The sequence below is a fragment of the Lepisosteus oculatus genome, chromosome 26 (assembly GCF_040954835.1).
Source record: "Lepisosteus oculatus isolate fLepOcu1 chromosome 26, fLepOcu1.hap2, whole genome shotgun sequence".
In the NCBI taxonomy this organism is placed as follows: domain Eukaryota; kingdom Metazoa; phylum Chordata; class Actinopteri; order Semionotiformes; family Lepisosteidae; genus Lepisosteus; species Lepisosteus oculatus.
The window spans coordinates 8,793,978-8,813,965 of record NC_090721.1 but is presented as its reverse complement, the minus strand read 5'-3'; the positions used below and the strand labels follow the sequence as shown (position 1 = coordinate 8,813,965).

Here is a 19,988-nt window from a genome sequence, read left to right as displayed (position 1 = left end):
TAAAAAATAGCCACCCAGCAGTTTTTTAGACCCTCTGCAAGCCAGGGTAAGAGGTTGGAAACATCTAACCACTGACTTGAAAAGTCCACATGACTGCGTTGGATTGATCATACAGTATCTAAAGCCCTCAGTGCGGTTTACAGCAAGAGCAAAACAGTCAAATGTCCTAGAATGGTATTAAAAGCTGCGTTGCTAGGTGACAGTGTTGAACTCAAAGGAGTACAGAGGCTCTTGGGCTGCGACTGCGTGCCAAATGCATTTGGGATTGTATAGACGTATGTGATTCAACAGCGTCCCCAGCCATTATTCCTTGAGACACCTTTAGTCAGATGAAGGTGTCAGTGCCCAAGCAAGGTGCAGTATGGAGGTACACAGAAAAACATGGGCAATTTAATTAGACTGCTAAGAGTCAAGGAATTTGTCTGTAGTCATAAAAGCAGTCGATTTTGTAGCATGTATAAAATCCACATGTCTAGCTAAGAAGTCGTAGTTGTGGTGAAGTCGTAGGTCAGCAGCATTGAAGTGATTCATTTCATACTGACGTCAGAGCCCTGTTGATCCTCTATGGGTTATACAGTCCTGGCAGAAGAGTTGTGGGAGTATGGAGCAAACCATGTTCTTGAAGCCGATACTCTGGCTTCTTTCAAGAACGTGCTGGATCAGATCCCCGGATCAGATGGTTGCTACCTGCCAAACGGGCTGGATAGGCCAAACGGCTGCTCTGGTCTGTGACCTGTGACCTATGACCTACGACCTGTGACCTGTCCTGTGTTCTAACCCACTGACACCTACCAGACGCGCTCTTCTGCCAGCGGGGGATCTCGAGTCTCCACCCCCGACGGCGTGGGGAGAACAGAGGGTCGCCCCAGCCCGAGTGATGTGGCGAGTTTCCGAAGAAGATTTAATCGAATGAGAATCCCAAGTCCGAGCAAGGCCCCATCATGGCCTTAGCCCCGCTGGAACCCCCACCTTTTCGAATCTCAGGTTTTCAAAGCCGCTTGGACACAACCTAGGTTGATAATTAGCTAAAATGCATGGTGAGCACATCTCACTGCTCACTAGGAATATCAACACCTAAGAGTTAAGTGTACCGAAAGGATTAGGGAGTGTTTTATTCAAAATTGTGGCTTCACCCACTTGGCTGAGGGCCGATCTCCTGGCCGGAGGACGAGGAGGCTGGGACCCCCCTGCAGAGTGAGGGGTGACCCAGGGGCAGCTGCAGAGGGGGAGGTGGGGTCCACAAAAGATGTGTGTGAGGGAGAGAAGGGGGTACCGTCCAGTATTTATAGTGTTTAGGAGAGGAAATGACGTCAGGAGTTATTGCTAATTACTGATTGAACCTCGCTGTTGCTATCCCCCCTAAACCTTTGGTATCAACTCCATACAGGAGAACCTTGTGGGGTCCCCCCCAGCCTGCTGCATTGAACACACACGTGTAGTCCTGTCTGCCTGCAACTGCAGATTGTGCTTCCTGCCTTTTATCTTCGCCAAACGAATTAACACAAGAGATGACAGATGCCGAAACGCACGGAAGCAGGTTTTCAAAGCTTTTTGTTCGGCTCCCTCACAAGCCACTTCCTGGAAACGGTTGCCAGAATCCTTGACTGACAAACACAGCAGTGCTGCATGTCCAGTTCATCGAAAGCAGCTTGTAACGAGGAGGACAATAAAAGGGACATTCTAGCTTGTGCTAACGCAAGATTATGTGGAAGCTGGCCTGCAGGGTTTTCTTTTTCCGATTCTCTGTAGATTTTACGGTTGTCTCAGGACCAACTGCTGTGATAAGCTGAGAGTGACTTATATTGCCCGTGCTCGACAAAAACAGAAACTAGCTGTTTTATTAGCTCAAGTCATGCGGTCTGCGAATGCATGTGTGTGTGAGTGCCTGTGGGTTAAAAATAAAACTTGAGCTGTTTGCAGATAGTGTGTGGTTGCATCAGAAGCATGTAGCAGCATTTCTGCTTTAATTTCCTGTTTCTTGTCTTTTTGATCTGACATAATTTGGGGAAACTGATTATTGTGCTTTTTTTTAACCTATCTAATGATCTTTCAAGGCTTTTTAAGCAGATTTCTAATGAGATTTAACATACAGTAATTGCTAGACTTTTCAGTTTCTAGTCCTTGTATCATATAAAAAGCAAAGGTTAAAATGGCATTCTGGACCTGTCATGTAACAGACATGTGACTGCTATTATTGTTTTTATTCTTTTGGTGGACATTCAAGCCAAGGCCTTTAAATACACTTTGTGCACATTTAAAGACTGTGTGTGAGGTGGACACAGGAAAATAGAGGCGTTTGTATAATGAACAAGGTATTTAGGCTTGTGAGGGTATGTGTGAAGCCCTGGTTCTTAGCTTTGCTATGTACTTGTTTTCCACTAAACAGAAATGCTGCAAAGCTCACTCGGGTTTAAAACTCTTTCTTTTTAAATTATTTGTTTTCAATTTTCAGATTTCAAGATTTTCCAGTGGGGAGAACAACCTACTGTTTGCTTCAGAACCGATGGGTTTTTAAAAAAACAGACAGGATTATCGATACAAGGAAGAACAGTTTAATAGGACGGACTTTCTGAAAGTATTAAAGAGTAAATTAAAGTTTTAAAGTATTTCAAGTGTTATTGTCAGATCCAGAACCAGTGTTTTAAGGCCAGTGTTTAAACTTCATTTATGAAGTAATGGATGAAGTCTCAGCACATGCAATTCAACTGAAAACATTTTCTAAGATTAATAAGGGTTGTGGGTGTCTGGAACAAGCTGCCCAGCCATGTTGTTGAAACAGATACCCTTCAGGAAAAGACTGGATGAGATCCTTGGATCAGCTGACTACTATATACCAAAAAAGACTAGACAGGCCAAATGGCTCCTCTCATCTGTAACCATATAATATAAGATATATAAGAACATTTCAGTTGACAAATGACAGGTACAATATCGGTAGCATCATCATGAAATTCTCCTAATCAGCTACCATAAAGCATCTTGTAAAAATCTAATGCAAAGCTAGTTTGTCCAGATTCCGGAATGGAAGTGTTGTTTTTCTTTCAGCCCTGAGAGGCGGGGGGATGTGGCACTTGCTGTATTTAAGCGTTATGTCCTCTGCACAGGTTAACTCTGTCGCCCTCCAGTGATCAAGCCCTGTTAACCCTTTTATCTAAGCCGAAACCTGTGGCCTGAATGATGACCTCTAGCGTAACACTAGATTCCATTTTCTAGTTCTCTGGGGTTGACACTCCAACTCTTGTAAACAGTGTCATGGGATCTTTAACGACTGAGGAGTCGGGACTATAGTTCCTCCAAAAGACAGATCTCTCACCTGTCACCATCCTGGGGTATTGGTTCTGGATAACTTGGGTTCAGAGGGAAGAGTGCCCCCTACAGGTCCACCATACCCCCTCACAGCTGGAACCTGGTTCTCCTTAGAGGTCTCTGTCCATGTCCAGGACATTCGATGAGACTAGCCTTACAAAGAGGTATTGCACTCCTATTGTAACAGGAATACCCACCCCAGGAATGAAATCCCCTTGAAAGTCCACCCTACAAAGGGATTATGTAGAGTCAAGTCTAACCTGTGTCTCCATATGGCCCAAGTTGGCATCAGAGCCATGCCACCATGCTACCTGTAGGGAGAGTGGATGAGCAAGATGCCCGAGCTCGCAGAACACTCACCTGCCTCTCACCTTTCCTGTTGCACAGGAGACGAGAGCCGCAGGCAGAGAAGCCTCTAGGACTGAGAGTGGGCGTAGCGGAGAGGGGTCTTGGCATCAGGGAATCGGAGTCTGGTTATAGAAACATCGCCCGTGCTAAAGAGGGCGGGAGCACGTTCCTGTGAAGCTCTCACCCTGACAGCACTACGTGACAGCGGCGTTCTTTCCTTCACAGCAGGACGAGATAAAAGATCAGATATAACGTTACGGTGCACTCACAAGGGTGGATGTTTGACTGAGGCTAATGCAAAACTACAAAAAAACAACAACACAACATAAACTAAATGCACATTATAAACAAACAGTAGTCTTAGACATGCAATATACAAATACAAACACATCTCACTCTGCCATTACACTGATCAGATAACTCCATACTGGCTGCAATTAATATACCGACTGCACAGGGACCACTGGATTTCTTGTAAAAAATGTTTCGTGGCTACAGGCATTCAAAAAAGCTGCCCTGAAGGTAGCCATAATACAAAAATTAAAGCTTTAAACATTCATAATAATAGCTTTAATAAAGATCCTGCCATCAAACAGGCCCGAGGGTCACATGTCTTTCAGAAGGACACTCTGTGCTGAGTGAACAATTTCTGTGAGAAGAGTAAAGGAAAGTCTGTTCTTTGTTGTCCATAATTTTGAGATGGGAGTGTTAGTATTCTGCAGCTAAGAATGAACGACAATTAGTCTTTTGACATAGCCTGGATGATATTTCTGACGTTTCCATTCTAGGTTAAAATAGAGGACTATAGTAATTGTGAAATGTATCTGCAATTAAAAGGCTTTCTTAGGTTGTAATGATTTTCCTATTCTGTGTATTTCCTGAGAAGGGCAGGCAGTGATCATGCATGATAAAGGGACCTTGCAATAAAATAAAAGCCCTGCAATTTTTGTGCATTTGCTGGAGCCTCTGTTTGCTTCACCAGGGAGAATGAGTACATAGCTGTTACTGATTCGCTGTGGGTTAGCTCTGTTAAGTGAGTGGCTGTTGCCTGCCTGTGCCAGTCAGGTTATCTGCGCCAGCGCCAGGGTGGTGAGGCAGGGTTGCCCCGGTGACAGCAGCTGCCATGCCCACTGGGGTTTCCATGACTACGGTTGTTGCTGTGACCCTGGCGAGAGGCGAGGTGTATCCTGCAGCTGGGCTCTGGAGAGGAAAGGCGAGCGGAGGGCCAGAGGGACACTGCTTTCGCTGGAGATCCAGTGTATCATATCTATTCTTGGTTTGGTTCACATCACGCAATGCTGGCAAATGCAAAACGGAAGTCGAGTTAAACACTAGTGCCTCTTTGCCTGCTTGCAGTTTGCCGTGTATGGAAACAAAGCATTTGATGACCGAACTAATACGCAGGATTAATTTGTCTTTACAGCTAACCTCCTATTACGGCTGGGAGTCCACAGGCATTATTGCTCTTGTACTTTTATTCTGCCAGCTACTGTGCATTTAAATCCAGCCATCTGAGTTTTTTTTTTTTTGGGGGGAACAATTTAGTAGACAGCGGGATTAGGCAACATTAAGGTATTACTGATGTTATACTGTATACATGAGGTGCTCTAGCCGAATATCTCGGAAAGCCTGTCTATTTTTGGCATGTTTTGACTGCTCCTAATTACGGAAAAATCAGCTTTGATTGTGCAGCCTTTAGATTAGCAATCCAGGGAGAATGACTGGATTTGAAGTGGCTCGTGTCTGGAAGCAGACGCAGTGCACATGACAGTGCGCCACAGGGCTGTGTTCCTCAAGTGCCTTAGCGGTGCTATGTTCAGGGCAGCTTTTAAACAAATGCTCATAAAAACCCTGCAGCGGTTAAGAATAAGAGCTGCTCGTTTAGAATCTGTTTTAATCCACTTTTCAGACTACAAGTAATGGTTTTAAGGGATCCTTTGTTTATTTTCTGCTCACCTCATTTACCTCGCAAGATTGATACACTTTTTTATTTTACCAGATAAAATAACTAAACACTGTTACTGTACATTCTCTGGTCTCGGCACTGACAGGTTGTGGGTTCGAGTCCCCACTGCGGACCAGTTGTTGTACCCCAGGTGCTCCACTCCCTGACATGGACGGGTGTCACATGCTCTCTAGTTCACTGACACCAGTACAAAAACCAGGTTAGGCTCTGTCCCAGGAAGCCTCTGCGGTTCAGCTCTGTCGACTATCGAAATTGCCTGACTACCAGATTTGTCGGCCGAGAACAAATCCATATTTCTAATGATGGATCTCGACTCCATTTTTAAACAGCAGGGCATGTACTGGAACCATCTGAGAGAAGGGCCTTGCTCAAGGGTGCAACAGCTGTGTACCACCAGGGATTTAAACCTGCAACCCTTCAGTTTGGAATCCGGAGCCCTGACTGCTCTTCCACCCAGCCTTTTCTTCCATTCTGCTGATCTTATCTGAGTAGACACTGGGATTAGACAGGTTTCTTGGTTTGTACAAATATACCCACACAAGATTACCTCACCATTCCTAGTTCAAATCACAAGGAGATTACATCGGCAGAGGCACCTAATCTGGTGCACAGAAAGCTCAGTTTTCATAAGTGTCTGCCTTATGAAACCCTTACAGTACTTAGCAGTAATTGGGAGAAAGGTGAGGCAGGCTTAATACTCGATCATAATAGATTAGCCAAAGAACTGTCTCATAGATTTACTAAGTGCTTGAGATTCTGCCTCGTCTAAGAAGAATCGTACAACAGGTAGTGCTTGCTTTCTTCTGGGATTTAGGGCAGTGGTTTGAGCATCGAAGCTCTTGTGTGGTTAAAAAAGAGAACAGCCTAACAGATCAGCAGTGAAAATCAAAGAAACCTTGCAGGCACAAATTCATTCGGAGTTATTCAGAAAAAATGTGGCAGCGAGGAGCTGAACCAATTTAATAGGCATAGTGTGCACAGAAAACAGTCACAACCCTAACCTGTAACACGTTTGTCTCTGTTCCAATGAAGATCTCCTTGATTCACATCTTGTTTTTGTTTAGAAGACTTGTCATCAAAGGTCTGTTTGATATCTGGCCTTTGTGACGCCTACTTTTCTACTGACTGCTTTATAAAATAGTTTCCCAGTTATCCCACTGGTTCTGACATTCCTGTCTGTCTGAGAAAACAAATCAAATCAGAGTTTACTCAGGGGCACAATGATTAGGGTAAGAGTGAATTAGGCTAAATCATCACTCAGTATTATGTATATTATTCACTGTTATTTCTTTCATCACCTCAGAGACAGAGAAAGATACTGCAGCCTGTTCAATATAGGAAGGAAAATCAATCATTCCCTTCCTTTTTCTCTCTGCATTAACCCTTTATTCTGAGTACAGTGGATAGGACTTATGTTGCTGACACCTGTTACAAACCTGTAGAAAATATCACGTGCACTGTGAATTTTGTGGGATGTTCCTGGTTTTATTTTCTGATAAGCCATTTCATTTAACACTTCCAGGTCAGGTGGGCAAGATCTGTAGTTCATACTTTTTTTTCCATCTCTGTCTAACTGCATTTATTCCGGCGTTTGAGAGTAGTCTCTGTGTTACCCTCTTCACTCTCAAATGACAAAAAGTTGGCAAGAGTAACCTGACACCATGTGACAGGGGACTACCTGGGTGGTTTGTATTAAAGTCACTGCTGATACTTGTCGGGGTATTACAACGCTCATGAGCTGTTCAATCTCATTTCATGATCGACGACATGTAGGGACAACGATACAGGAGGCTCTGCTCCAACCTGAGAGGCACAGGCAATTCGATATTTTTTATATCAATTTGACATTAACCATTTAGATACGAAATCGGGGCACTAAAATACACCGGCTGCAGGGCTGCATTCTTCAGCACACCTCGGTCTTGGACATCAGGTACATCAGCCAGTGTGGATCCACAGAGCTGAGCCCTCCTCTTCCATGTGGCTCCCTCTGATCTGTGGCTGTAATGCCAAGCGCACACATTGGGTTAGCTGGCGGAGAGAGCACCAGCGCTAAAGACGTGCAAGCATATTTCTGGCAGAGGGTTGCGCTGAGCCTCAAGTTTCCACAAAGCCCCTGATCTTCTCCAAGCCACCCACGTGACACTACAGCAACGTAAGCTTCTTACCGGTAATCCAACGAGAGAGAGAGTGGCTGGACTCGACACACGATCCAGGCCAGCTGAGGGTAGCTCCGACCCTTCGTTATTACAAAACATCTCTGCTTTGGGTTTCCAGCATTTTTGGTTGTTTTCTCTTAACTGGGAGTCACTTAGGCAATGGGGGCAAATCTGAAGATGAAAATGTTACTTGCTTGCTGTCAGGTCTCTGATTTCAAGCAATGGAATAGTGTATGATATTTTCAAGCTACGTAAGCCTTTATTTAACCAGATACGACCTATTTAAGCCTTTATTTAACCAGATATGACCAGATATTTATACAACAGGCATTTTAGTAGAGCAATCCGAGTGAATCACCTTGCTCAAGAAAAGGTAGTGCCCCACCTGGCGTTTGAACCCACAACCTTGTAGAGTAGCTACAAGCCTGGTGTCCTACCCTGTCCTCCACCTTACTGCCAAATGTATTTAATGCATCTATAATGCTCTGATAAATATGCTGTGGTCTGAGAATTGTTTCCAGAGGTGTGGTGTCCATATTGCTACCAATTTCCTAGAGAAAAAATGTGGTGATTACAATTTCAGACATACAGCCTAATTTTAGGTTCTAAATATAAATGTTGTTATAGAATTGTTACAGGTCAGCTGTATCTACTTTAAAAATATTCTGTTTATAAATAAGAGTTTAAAGCTCTAATTAAAAGCCTTTTAATTCTTACCACCATCAAAGTACGGTAATGATACTATGCTAGAGGTAAAATTAGCAAATTTTGAAGTAAATTTTAGCTTTATAGAAAACCTTTAGAAAAAGCTTTATACCAAGCTTGTGCTGGTAGGAGTCTGTGTAAAACGGAAGTTAGTCACTATTTCTCTGGCTGCTCTGTTGCTGTTGAAAATGGTAGAATTTGGGCACGTGGCTTGCATTTGCTTTTAGGTAACGCGTGTAGAATTACAGGACTGAAAAATCCAGATAACATGAAAAAACCAGAACGTCCTGTGAGTATCGCAGAAGTCTCCACTCTGTTCTCAGATGTGCTGTGATATAGGTGGCTATAAGCTCTGCTCGGGTGCCACCTCTGTGCTGCTGTAATTCAGCTTTTGACCCTTTAGGCCTTCCTCCTAGTGTTTGAAATAGGCCTGTATGACTAATCTTAGCTGGCTAGTTTCTGAAGGACTTCTTCTGGCCCAATTAGATCATATCGGCCCAGTTAATAGACGCCACCAGGTAGGCTAACATGTAAAACGCGAACAGGGGCAACTCCTTGTTGAGCTAAAACAAAAGATCTTGCTACTGTAAGCGTTCATTTTTATTTATTCGGTAAAAAGGCAGGGACACATCTCTCCATTTTAGTGGTTGGCTGTGGTTATCTAACTTTTAAAGCCACCTTTACACATGGGAAAACTACACTTCCAGCAAAGGGGCAACTATTTCTGCCCCGATCTTTTATTTTGAGCAGCGAAGTGCTTTCCAGAAATACCGGTAGGTGAAGCTGATCTGGGTGGAATGTTGTAATGTCATTCAAAACCATTGGATAATTGGCAGCGTCACTTCTCGGTGTTAGGAAAGATTAGGGATTTAAAAATAGCTCTGAGGGGGTGTGTGTGCACCAGGCACCAGAAGGGGTGGGCGGTTGCCTCAGTTTAGAACTTCCTCTTGAGAAGAAGCACAGGTCTCTGAGCTGGCGTGTGAAACTGTGGTGCTGTGGCTGTTCAGTTTGCAGAGGAAGTGAAACCCCCCCCACTCCGTGCTGCTGCTCAAATTTTATATATTTTTATGTATTTTACTGTATATTGGGGTTAGTCCTGCAGGCAACATTATGAAAGACTGCACTAGGTAATGGAAGACAAAACTAAAAAGAACGAACCTTAATTTCTGGGCTTCTCTGCACTGTACCGTTAATTAGAAATGAGCAGATTATCTTTAATATGATGTATTTTCCCCTCCCCCCTCGCCTGGCTGTGCACAATGCACAGAACAATTAGAATTAAAAGATCATCTAGCTCAGGAAGCTTATAGAGATAAGGGAAAAGTAATTTGAAATGATGATCCATTTTTTTCCCCCAAAATTGCTGTTCACTCCAATGGCCTTTTTGAGGTCTTATCTGGTGAGCTGCAGTACCGGTTGTGAGCTTTGACGCAATTTTGTGACCAATCGGCGTTCGGATGTTTAATGCCATTTGACATTATTAAAACGCGCAGCTAGGGGTTCAGTCAAGTTCTCATCAAAGCCACCTAGGCGGATGTCCTGGAAAAACATCCCTGGAGCTCAGCAATTTCAGGAAAATCCATTTCTTTTTTGTAGAAATAAAAAAAAAAGATCTAGGGGACTCGTGTGCAGGAACCCTTGAGTTTCCAAAAATGTGATATAGGTGTGGTAACACAGTGTGAGGTTAGGGCTGTTTTACCCTGTTGACAAGCAAATCCCACCTGTGCCCTTGACAGTAAAGCACATTTTCCAGATTTCCTTTTCTATGTAGAAGAAGACAGAAAGAGCATGCCTGTCAATTTGTGTGTGATGAGGGAGCTAAGAGGTAAAGAGGAATAGTGCATCACACAGGGATGACAAACCTCTCAGTGTTTCCAAAAAGGCCAGCTTCAAGGTGCAGGAAAAATGGACTTCGCCTCCTTCTGATTCGACGAGAACATTGGTTTCGCTCTGTAAAAAAAAAAGGTCGACATTCAGCGAACTTGACTTTTTTTATTTTCCTTTTTCAGATTATTTGTGCTCTCCTGACGAAAACGTTTACAGCATCGACTTCACGAGGTTCAAAATCCGGGACATGGAAACGGGCACCGTGCTGTTTGAGATCACCAAGCCTCCTGCAGCTGGTAATATTTCAGTTCTCACCTTCGGTCACGCCCCTGACGTCTGGAGCTTGTGGAATGTGAAATACCACGCGCTCGCTTGGGAAGGAGGCCTGTGTGAGCTGATGTCGGTACAGAAACAGCTGCCCTAGTGTAGGAGAAGGCAGTGTTTGTTATGCTGACATGCATCAGGGCCTTGCAACACAGCTAGTGGGTGGTTCCACTTTTCACATTCTGTGCTGCCATGCCTGTTTACCCCCTCTGCTCTCGGTAAATGTCAGCAGTGTGGGAACATGCTTGTGTAGGCAGGGTGATGACCTTCAGGGGCGGTCCTTCGAGGGGGTCAGTGACCCCACTGGGCATCGGTGGGGGTCCCTCTGCAGAGAGAACCATCTGTGGCTCTTGTCCGATTGGCCGAGACCAGAGAAGGGGTGATTGCTGGGCGTGTTAGAGTACTGCAAAGGGAGATTACTGTACTGTACATCCTCCACAGAGAAAATCAGGCCCTTAAAGCTTAATACATCCAGATCTTTATGAGAAAACTCCACAAGAAAATTAAACATAGATACTGAATATAATTTACCAGTAGAAAAATGTGGCAATCTATATTACCTTTATGTTTCGCTTTCTAGTTCTGCATTAATACTATAAATGGAAATTAAGTCCAGTTGAATTTATGCCTTGGACCAGAAGCTTCACAGTGAAAGGAAGTGTGATATTGGGAAACGTACTGACCGACCCTGTAGTTTTTGTGCCAGCTGAAAACCTGTGGTTTCCCTCCACCTGTTCTAATACAGTTTTCCAGGGCCGTTATTGAGAGCGTTCTGACTGCCTCTGTAAGGCTTTATTTGGCATTGTGACTGCCTGTTCCAAAGGCAAACGGCAGTGTGTTGCTCACTCTGTAGAGAGGGTCATTGGCTGTCATCTGTCCTCCATTGACCGTTTGTACAATTCCAGCGCAAAGAAGTGGGCAGGGGGGATTGCTGATGACCCCCCTCACCCAGGTTACCACTTCTTTCATAAACATCCCTCGGGAAGACAATACTGGTCTATTAAAACCAGAACCAACTGGTATTTGAACAGCTTCTTGCCTAAGGCTGTTTTTTTGTTGTTGCTTAAACAGAATTCCTAATTATATACGTGCTGTCTTAATGATGTGTATTAGTCTTGCATCAGCAGACAGTTTTTGCAGCACGCCAGTACACCAGAGTAAATTCCTTGGACGTGAGATGTACTTGGTGACTCTGATCCTGACTGGTCCCGATACTGGTTCCCTGGTAGCGTGTGAGATGAGGCTGGATGAGATCCGGGGACCATCAGTCTGATCGGAACCAGATGAGCAAAACACGGCCTCCTGTCCTCTTCGGGCTGTCTGATGGAGGAGGAGCAGGAGCTAGGTGCTGGGGGAGTGTGGGGTCGGCTGTTTGAGTGGTTCGGGACGGCACTTCCAGAGTGCGGCCATGCTAATGCCTTCCGCTCCCCTCGTACTCCACAGAGAGAGGCCAGGGGGACAAGAAGGACCTGGACCCCAACGCCGGCCGCTTCGTCCGCTACCAGTTCACCCCCGCCTTCCTGCGGCTGCGCCAGGTTGGAGCCACGTGAGTAACTGGCGCTACCGTTTCCGGAGCTGCGGGGGGGGGTCCTGCGCGGCTCAGTTTAGGAAGGAGGGTCTCCGGAGAGCCCCAGCTAAGTTGGCCTTCAATCATCCATTTCTAAGGCCGGCGAGTTATTGATCAATAAAGCAACTCAGTGAACTCATTGAACCACAGGAGCCATAGGGTATAAGTGTATGGTAAATGTGGTTCATTATTATTAAGGATTTTGATCAGTTTGACTAATCGACTGCTCAAGTCGATCAGTTAAATGGTTCTGAGTCTGTAGACAGCCACCCATTGCGACTGTGGGCTTAACATTCTTGACTGAAGGGAGACTTGGGCTCTAGGGGCCGACACACACAATGTCCTGGATGTCGTGGCCAGTCAGACCTCATGTCGTGCTAGCTTTCTGTCTTACCTTTTTGCCAACATTTACTACTGCTGCTACAACTAATTCTTTACACTTACATAGCACTTATCTGGACACTGTGCTCAAAGCACGTTACAGGTAATGGGGACTCCCCTCCATCACCACCGGTATGTAGCCCCACCTGGATGATGCATCTGTCTGCATTGTCTAATCTGTTCCCAGGTTTTTCGTTTTCATTCTTGTCTTGACTTATCAGTGGACAAGGCTGGGCATTGCAGGCATTGGGTTGGAGCCGGTAATTTGAACAGGGGTGTGACATGGGTTTCTCTGTCATTGTTGTGACGTTGACTCGGGGCTATTGTAAAGCAGGCCACCACCTGTCTGTGGGACCACATGGCTCTGAACACCCTGAAGTTGGACGGTGTATTTGATTTTTGACCTTGCTTCCTCCTCCTGCGACAGGGTCGAGTTCACGGTCGGAGACAAGCCCATCAATAACTTCCGCATGATCGAGAGGCACTACTTCCGCGAGCAGCTGCTCAAGAGCTTTGACTTCGAGTTCGGGTTCTGCATCCCCAGCAGCAAGAACACCTGCGAGCACATCTACGAGTTCCCCCCGCTCTCCGAGGAGATCAGTAAGTACAGCCGCCTCTCCTGCAGCTCTTCCCATGTGGGCAACCTCAAGAGGGCGCTGGGGAGCAGACCTGCGTGATCGGCCTTTCCGCAGGTGGCGCTTGTTAAAGGGAGTGTTTGATTGGTTGAGGCCTACAGCTCTTTGAAGAAATGCACATCCCAGTTAATTACGCCCAACATTTTAAACAGTCATTGCACTAAAGAGGTAAAGTCTCTGGCTAAAGATATAGACACGTATTAAGACCCAAAGGGATTGTCCCGCAAGGGGAACACGCTGTATCTCAGGTGTGGCGAAGGGACGCAGGGGAGCGTGACTGAGAGGAGGCTGGGGTTGACATGCTTCCTGGATGGGTGACTGATCTGTCGTGTTTTCTTCCTCCCCCTCCTCTCCCGCCAACAGTGCGCGAGATGATCCTCCACCCCTACGACACGCAATCCGACAGCTTCTACTTCGTGGATAACAAACTGGTGATGCACAACAAGGCGGATTACTCGTACAGCGGGGGGCCCTAGGAGCGCAGGGGCCCCGCAGGGGTGGGACAGCCATGGACTGGAGGAGAGACACGGCCACACACAGCTGCACTCCACACTAGCCCTCCAAGCCCACGTCAGGGACCCCCAGGGAACCTCCAGCCCTCCCTCGGGGAGCTCCCGGCCTCCACCCCACTGATCAGTAGCCAACAGGCCAGCAGGCCGGTCCCCCATGGGCCCAGCCTGCTAATGCACCGTCTCCTGACCTGCACACAGGCCCCGCTGAGCGAGACGCCGCTCCTACCTGCTGGGTTCCCTCTACTCTGCACGCGGGGAGGCAGCCAGTGTCACAATTTCCCTTCTGACTGACCCCTGACTGAACCTTTTCTTCCTCCACATTTCTCTTCACAGCTCTGGCAGCTTATGATTTTAGCGGTTCGAAATCTGTAGCCTGGTTTTGGGCGTTTGTGTTCGAAACAGTCCTCTCATGTTCTCTCTGGGCTTTGTTTTTTTGCTGTTTGACCACTCGTGGGGAGACCATCCAGATTCAGAGAGGTGCACTAGTGCATCTCGGGTGTATTTCCCAAAGGGCAACACAAACAGTAAAACATCAAATGTCAGAACTAAGAAACGGGGCTTAACCAAGACTGACATGCATGAACTGAAAAGCAATAAACACAAGATACCAGGAAAAAAATGATGTCTGAACCCCATGTAATTTTTTTAAATGATCCCAGTGGCCAATACACCTAGATTTAATATATTTGACTTCTTGGATACTTCTGAAACTGAATTGGATAAAAGTTGAAAATATCTTTGACCCCATTAAACTCTGTTTATGTCCTATGAAATGATCGGAGCTGTAGATTTATCAGACAATGTGCTGGTTAAACATTGCCATGTTCAACCAACACAGTTTTAAAAGACATCTGGCTTCTTATGCGTTCTTGATACAAAAAATACAATATTCACATTTTAGGGCTTTTTGAAGGGACGTGATTAATTTGTTACAATTGTAGTGTAGCAGCTGACTTGTGGATGACCATCCTTCTTAGTGAGTTGTGTTTTCTTAGTATGACTAAATACTATTGTATAAATTCTACAAACCATCCTTGAGCTCTCCTAATGCTTTTCTTTTAAACAGTCAATTAGAAAAACATTCAATTATTACTCTGTCATGCAGTAAATAAGCAAGTTTACTTACCATTTTTGTGTATAATGGACTTGAGCTTACAGAAGGGACTTCTAACAAATTGTAAACTGGTACTGTATGTGTGTGCGTGTCGGTGCGTGTTTGTGTGCATTTGTCAACTGAGCTGAATGACTAACTGGAGTTGTGACTGAAAACGTCTTTATTGCAAGGACGTGCTGCGCTGGCTTGTGTAGCACGATGCAGGTTGACTGTTATCCTCACTGTATCTATTAGTCTTAGAAAACAAACTGTGATTGCTGTTCAGCTGTGACCAGGGATCATGTCCTTATTTGTCAACACCACTGCACAAGAGAGTGTGTGCGCTTTAAATGCGTATAGTTTAACTAGTTTTTCCCGTTGTGTCAACTTTAATAAAAAAGTGGGGCTCCCAGTATAGAAAGTTTTCCATAAGATGTATGCATAGAGAAATCTTTCTGATACTTTGTTCTAGATTAGAATGTTGTGTAACACAACGGCGGTCTGTTATAGTTAGAACATTATTCTCACCCTCTGTTTGTTACAAGTGACGACACTTGAACACCATAATCCAGTGCTAATTTCTAGTTAAGATTTAATCCAAATTTCCTTTGACTCTTTACTTATATGTATTTTGAATTATTTTTTCTTTTTCTTACCACACTTATAGAGTGAGTTATGATGAAGAAAACTGCTGATCTATCCTACAGCATTTATGGTGTTATTACACAGAAGCTCAGGCAGCCAGTGCACAACTCTGTGCACATCTTTTCTAGCCCCCACCTCCCTCCACCACAACTTCACTCTTGCAGCTGCCTCCCTGACTCATTCCTCGTAAGTCAGGAGGGTGGTGATTGTGCTGATCTTGGAGTTAACACAAAATTATTAAGCACAGTACACTGTGTTTTTTTATATTCTTGGGCTCATTTCGGCATGATTAGGATTTGACTGAAGAGCTGAAATCAAAGTAGCCACTTTTTAAGGCGCTCACCTGTGCGGGAATTCATTTCACATGACTCTTTGAGTTCCAATAGGGAGCAAACCCAGATTTGATGTGCCACTCTCTCGAGCACATGTAGCTCTTCCGGTCTTTAGAATCTGCTGTTTCTTGGACAACATACTGAAAGTGAAAAAGGCTTTCTTCAGCTTTTGTGGCAGTGAGAGAAACAGCGGGGGTTTTTCAAAAACAGACCAAAGGAGGTCGGGAATCCTGACGCTCGCTGCACGTTGTGAATGTTTGCCTCAAACGAGCGACAGACATCTCTCTCCCTGCAACTCGCACAACACAGGAAAAGGGTGAGGTGGGGGGGGGGGGGGATATTCAATTAAACATTCCATTCCAGAACATTAGTAGGAAAGCTAATGCACCTTAATTAATGTTCAAATTGTTTGGAGAGAGAGGTTTCGGACCAAAGGTTTTTTAGTGACACAACAACAACAACAACAAAAAATCCGACAACGTTCCATTCCATGGAGGAGATCCGGGAAGTAGCTCAGCTCAGCCAGTGTTACGCTAGTGACAGTTGAGAACTGCATTCGAGACATAGTTCAATAGAAGGCATACTTCAGCGCTGAGTTCTTTTCTGGAGGAGGCATCAGTGCTGGCCTTGCTTTCTGTTCGTGAGAGAAAGAGCTCACTGAAAAAGCAGGGTATACAGAGAATCTGAATTGGTTGAAAGATTTACATTAAACGAACGTTCGGGCTCAAAAAAAGGCTAGGGTATAGACTTGATGACGCCTAACTGGAGAGAGCAGATCGCAAGGCTTCTCTTACTGTACTGTAGTGTTTTGCAAGCATTATCTCATCAACTGAAAGGCTTTTTTTGTGAAACAAAAGGATTTTTAATGATTCTGTTTGAATGCTCCTTTCTATTTGTTCTAGGTTAATTCCAGGGGACGAATCCTTACTATACCAGACTTCTACTGAATGTAGTTCTTTAACCAGGGAATTCCAGTAGGGTGGGACTGCCTGACTGATATAGAAAGTGGTGCAGCAGCAACTTTCTCCAGTTAAGAGACTCTGAGAGACTCTTTTTTTTTCCCCCAGTTTGGGGTTTATATGAAAAAGTAATATTTCACCTGTCAAGAACAGGGGCTCAGACGCGGTCATAGATATGTGTGGTTCTGCTAGTTCATATAACACACTCATCAGCAGAGAGCGTCTTCTGACCATGATTTGTCTGTCAGTTAACACAGAATTATATTTTTAGAAAAATGTATGTACTGTATAGTTGCCTCAAAAGCGAAGGGGTGGTGAGTTTTGAGTGTTTTTCGGGAAGGGCAGGGGTTAATGAAAAAGCCGAAGATCCTGTTCTAAAGTGTAAGTGCAGGGAGTGCTGTCACTCCATGACGAGAGCTCCCTCTGGGCTCTCTCTGTGTGGCAGAAGAATGGGGGGAAAGATCAGCTATTATAGCGATATTCTGAGCCTAGGATTGTTTAATTTGAGGTAAGAATGTGGCTCCATCAGAAGTGAATGTCTTCTATATATTTATATTTCTAATGTACGGATTCACATTTATACGCTGTATATGATTTGAAATGACTTGTGAGCCCTGCATTTTTCTTTGGTGAAACATCCTGAAAAGAAAAATGTGGCCCAGGGTTTGAAAATTATAAGATTTAGAGGTTGCCAGTAGAAGGCATCTTTGAGGAACTATTTAAAAAAAGCTTCAGCGCCTGGCGTGAATTCTAGGTACTGCCCAGCTGAGTGCACACTCTCCCACGTGCTCTGTTCATGCTGTAGTCCAGTGTGGGCTGTGGACAGGGCATTTAAATACAATCACTGTTCCCAGCAGGAAGAAAAAGGGAAATCTTTTACTCCTCTCTCACACAGCAAACCATTCAACAATACTTCTGGTCGAGATTGTGCTGTCTTTTTGTACTATTAAACACCTTGTGTGAACTTTATTTTTGGAAAAAGCTGTTAGTTTTAAATGATACTGCCTGTGGGAGTGTAATGAGATCCTTCTATGATCACATTCCAGTATAAGACATTTGTAGGTGTACTTACTACGAAGCGAAATTCTGTTTTTTCCCGGGGTCTGTTGTGTTTCTGTCTACTTATACGTAGTGCTATTTAGAGGGCATTATTTTAAAACTTTAAAACGGTTCAGTAGGAAATGAATACCTTTGAAAATCAATCAAGTCAAACGCTGGAATTATCTTCTGTGGATATGATCCATATTTTAGTCAAAGAAGTGGAACGGCTGTATTTATAATAGATGTTGTTTATTGTAAAATGATTTTAAAACAACAGAAAAATAAAATGTAAAGTTTTGGACAGTTATAATGCCAGTCTGGTAAGAAAAAATAAATATATGTGATTTTTTTGAAGTAGTGTCTTTGTTGTCATTTTTGCCTTAAATGAACATCCATCTGTTTTCAGTGACCCCTTTATCTTCAGGGCATCTAATCTAGTGGGCACAGGGCACAATGTGAGACAATACCCTGGAGGGGATATTGTTTTTTCACTGGGGCAAGTGTGTTATCTTACCCACTGTGTGTCGTGAACCGTGAAGGTTAATGTCTGGTGTTCACTGTTAGTTTTATGGTCCTCAAGTTCCAGCTGTTAAAAGACACTTTAAGAAGAACAGAGCTTTCAGCTGAAATCTTTGGTGATAAAGTTCCCTCTTGGCACTACACCATGACCCGACAAAAAAAAATTGATTAGTCAATTTGCTAAAACACTTTTACTCTTTGTACTCTTACTCGTTTACTTCAGCAGCCCTAAACATACTGTATAAATTGTGCTGAACATTTTTTCGTAACCCCACAGAACACTCCTAGGGGCAACAGGACACATTCGCCACTAGTCAGATGTTTTTGGAACACGGCTGTGTTTTTCAGCTTCGTTCTGAAATCCTCTGCAGAACAATCGCATTGGAAAATGTGAAATGTTTTCTTGAGATTCTCTTTCTCTCTTCCTGGTGCTCAAAAAAGCAGACAAACAAAAAAAGAATTTCTAGCTTGGAAGTTCTGCAAACGTGTGATAGGGAAGGGCATTGTTAACTTTTTTTGTCTTTGGGTAGTCCAGTTCCTCTTTCTCGGGGTAACGTTGCTTAACAGTCAAATTGTTTGTGGTCTAATTTGAAGATCAGTTCTTTAAATTGGTCTTCAAACAGGCTTAGTGTGCTAAAATAAAGTTCCATTTAAGTCCCTCATATATAAATGTTTTCTCCAAAGAAATAGTTAGAATAAAAAGTTTGCTTGCCTTTAAACCTCATTTTAAAAAAAAGAAAGCAGTTTTGATCATATGTGAAAAGGGATGTAAAGGAACCTTTGAGAGAACGATGCCATGAATAACGGAGGGCCGGAAAAGAAACCTACTGCCACCTAGTGGAAATATCAATCAATACACCACGCGCAGAAACCATCTATTTTCAAAGGAACAGGTGGAGCTCCATTCCATGCTGAAAGGTAAAGAAAAAAACTACGTTTCAGCTGTAGGACCTTCCTCAAGTTCCTGACTGCCCATTCATGTCACATCACATTAACTGAGCAGTCTTCTTGTTCACAGCTCCCTTAACCACCCACAACGCACTGTCCTCTGCTGGATCACCTGCAGATACTGCCAATCCAATACAACATATCCAACGTGTCCAACCGATCCGATCCGATCCAATCCAATCAGTGGATATCCTATATTTCCAGCAGCACCTTGTACTGTATCTCACACAGATAACACCCACCCACCCACACCCACCCACTTACACTGGTGAGACAGGAAGAAGACTGGCGGACAGGGAGCCTGTCAGAGCTGTGAGGATCAAAGATTTCTCCAAACCGATAGTTCCCTGTTTCACCTCTGGCGGCCAAGATCTGTCTGATCTCTCTGTCTGTGTCCTCACAGAGGGGTTTCCGAACTCCGATTCGCACAAAAATACAGCAAAACCAAAATGATTCTTAAACTTGGATCACACCTTCCCTTTTCTCTTAACAATAGATTAATCTTCTAAATTCTCTCCATTCATTTGCAGATTTCAGCTTTTCACACCTCTCAAACTGCTTTCACTTAGTTTGGACACTCATTGATAACTGCTTTAGGCCCTTCCTACTTACTCTCTCCTTTGTGTTCTTTTTTACAACATTCCCTCTCTCCCTCACACCTGAAGAAGGCTCCACAGCTGAAACAGACCTTTCATTTACCTTTCAGCATGGAACGAACCTT

The 19,988-nt window shown here is 44.2% G+C and overlaps 1 protein-coding gene across 1 annotated transcript in view; it reads left to right on the top strand.

The window, feature by feature from the left end:
- Positions 1-18,154, top strand: part of unc119a1 (unc-119 lipid binding chaperone a1) — a 30,970-nt gene extending 12,816 nt beyond the window's left edge. The window contains exons 2-5 of the mRNA XM_006640904.3: positions 10,494-10,607; positions 12,079-12,181; positions 13,011-13,183; positions 13,582-18,154. Coding sequence (XP_006640967.2) covers positions 10,494-10,607; positions 12,079-12,181; positions 13,011-13,183; positions 13,582-13,694 — 503 coding nt within the window. The 3' untranslated portion in view covers positions 13,695-18,154. The remainder of the gene's footprint in view (positions 1-10,493; positions 10,608-12,078; positions 12,182-13,010; positions 13,184-13,581) is intronic.
- Positions 18,155-19,988: the final 1,834 nt, after the last annotated feature.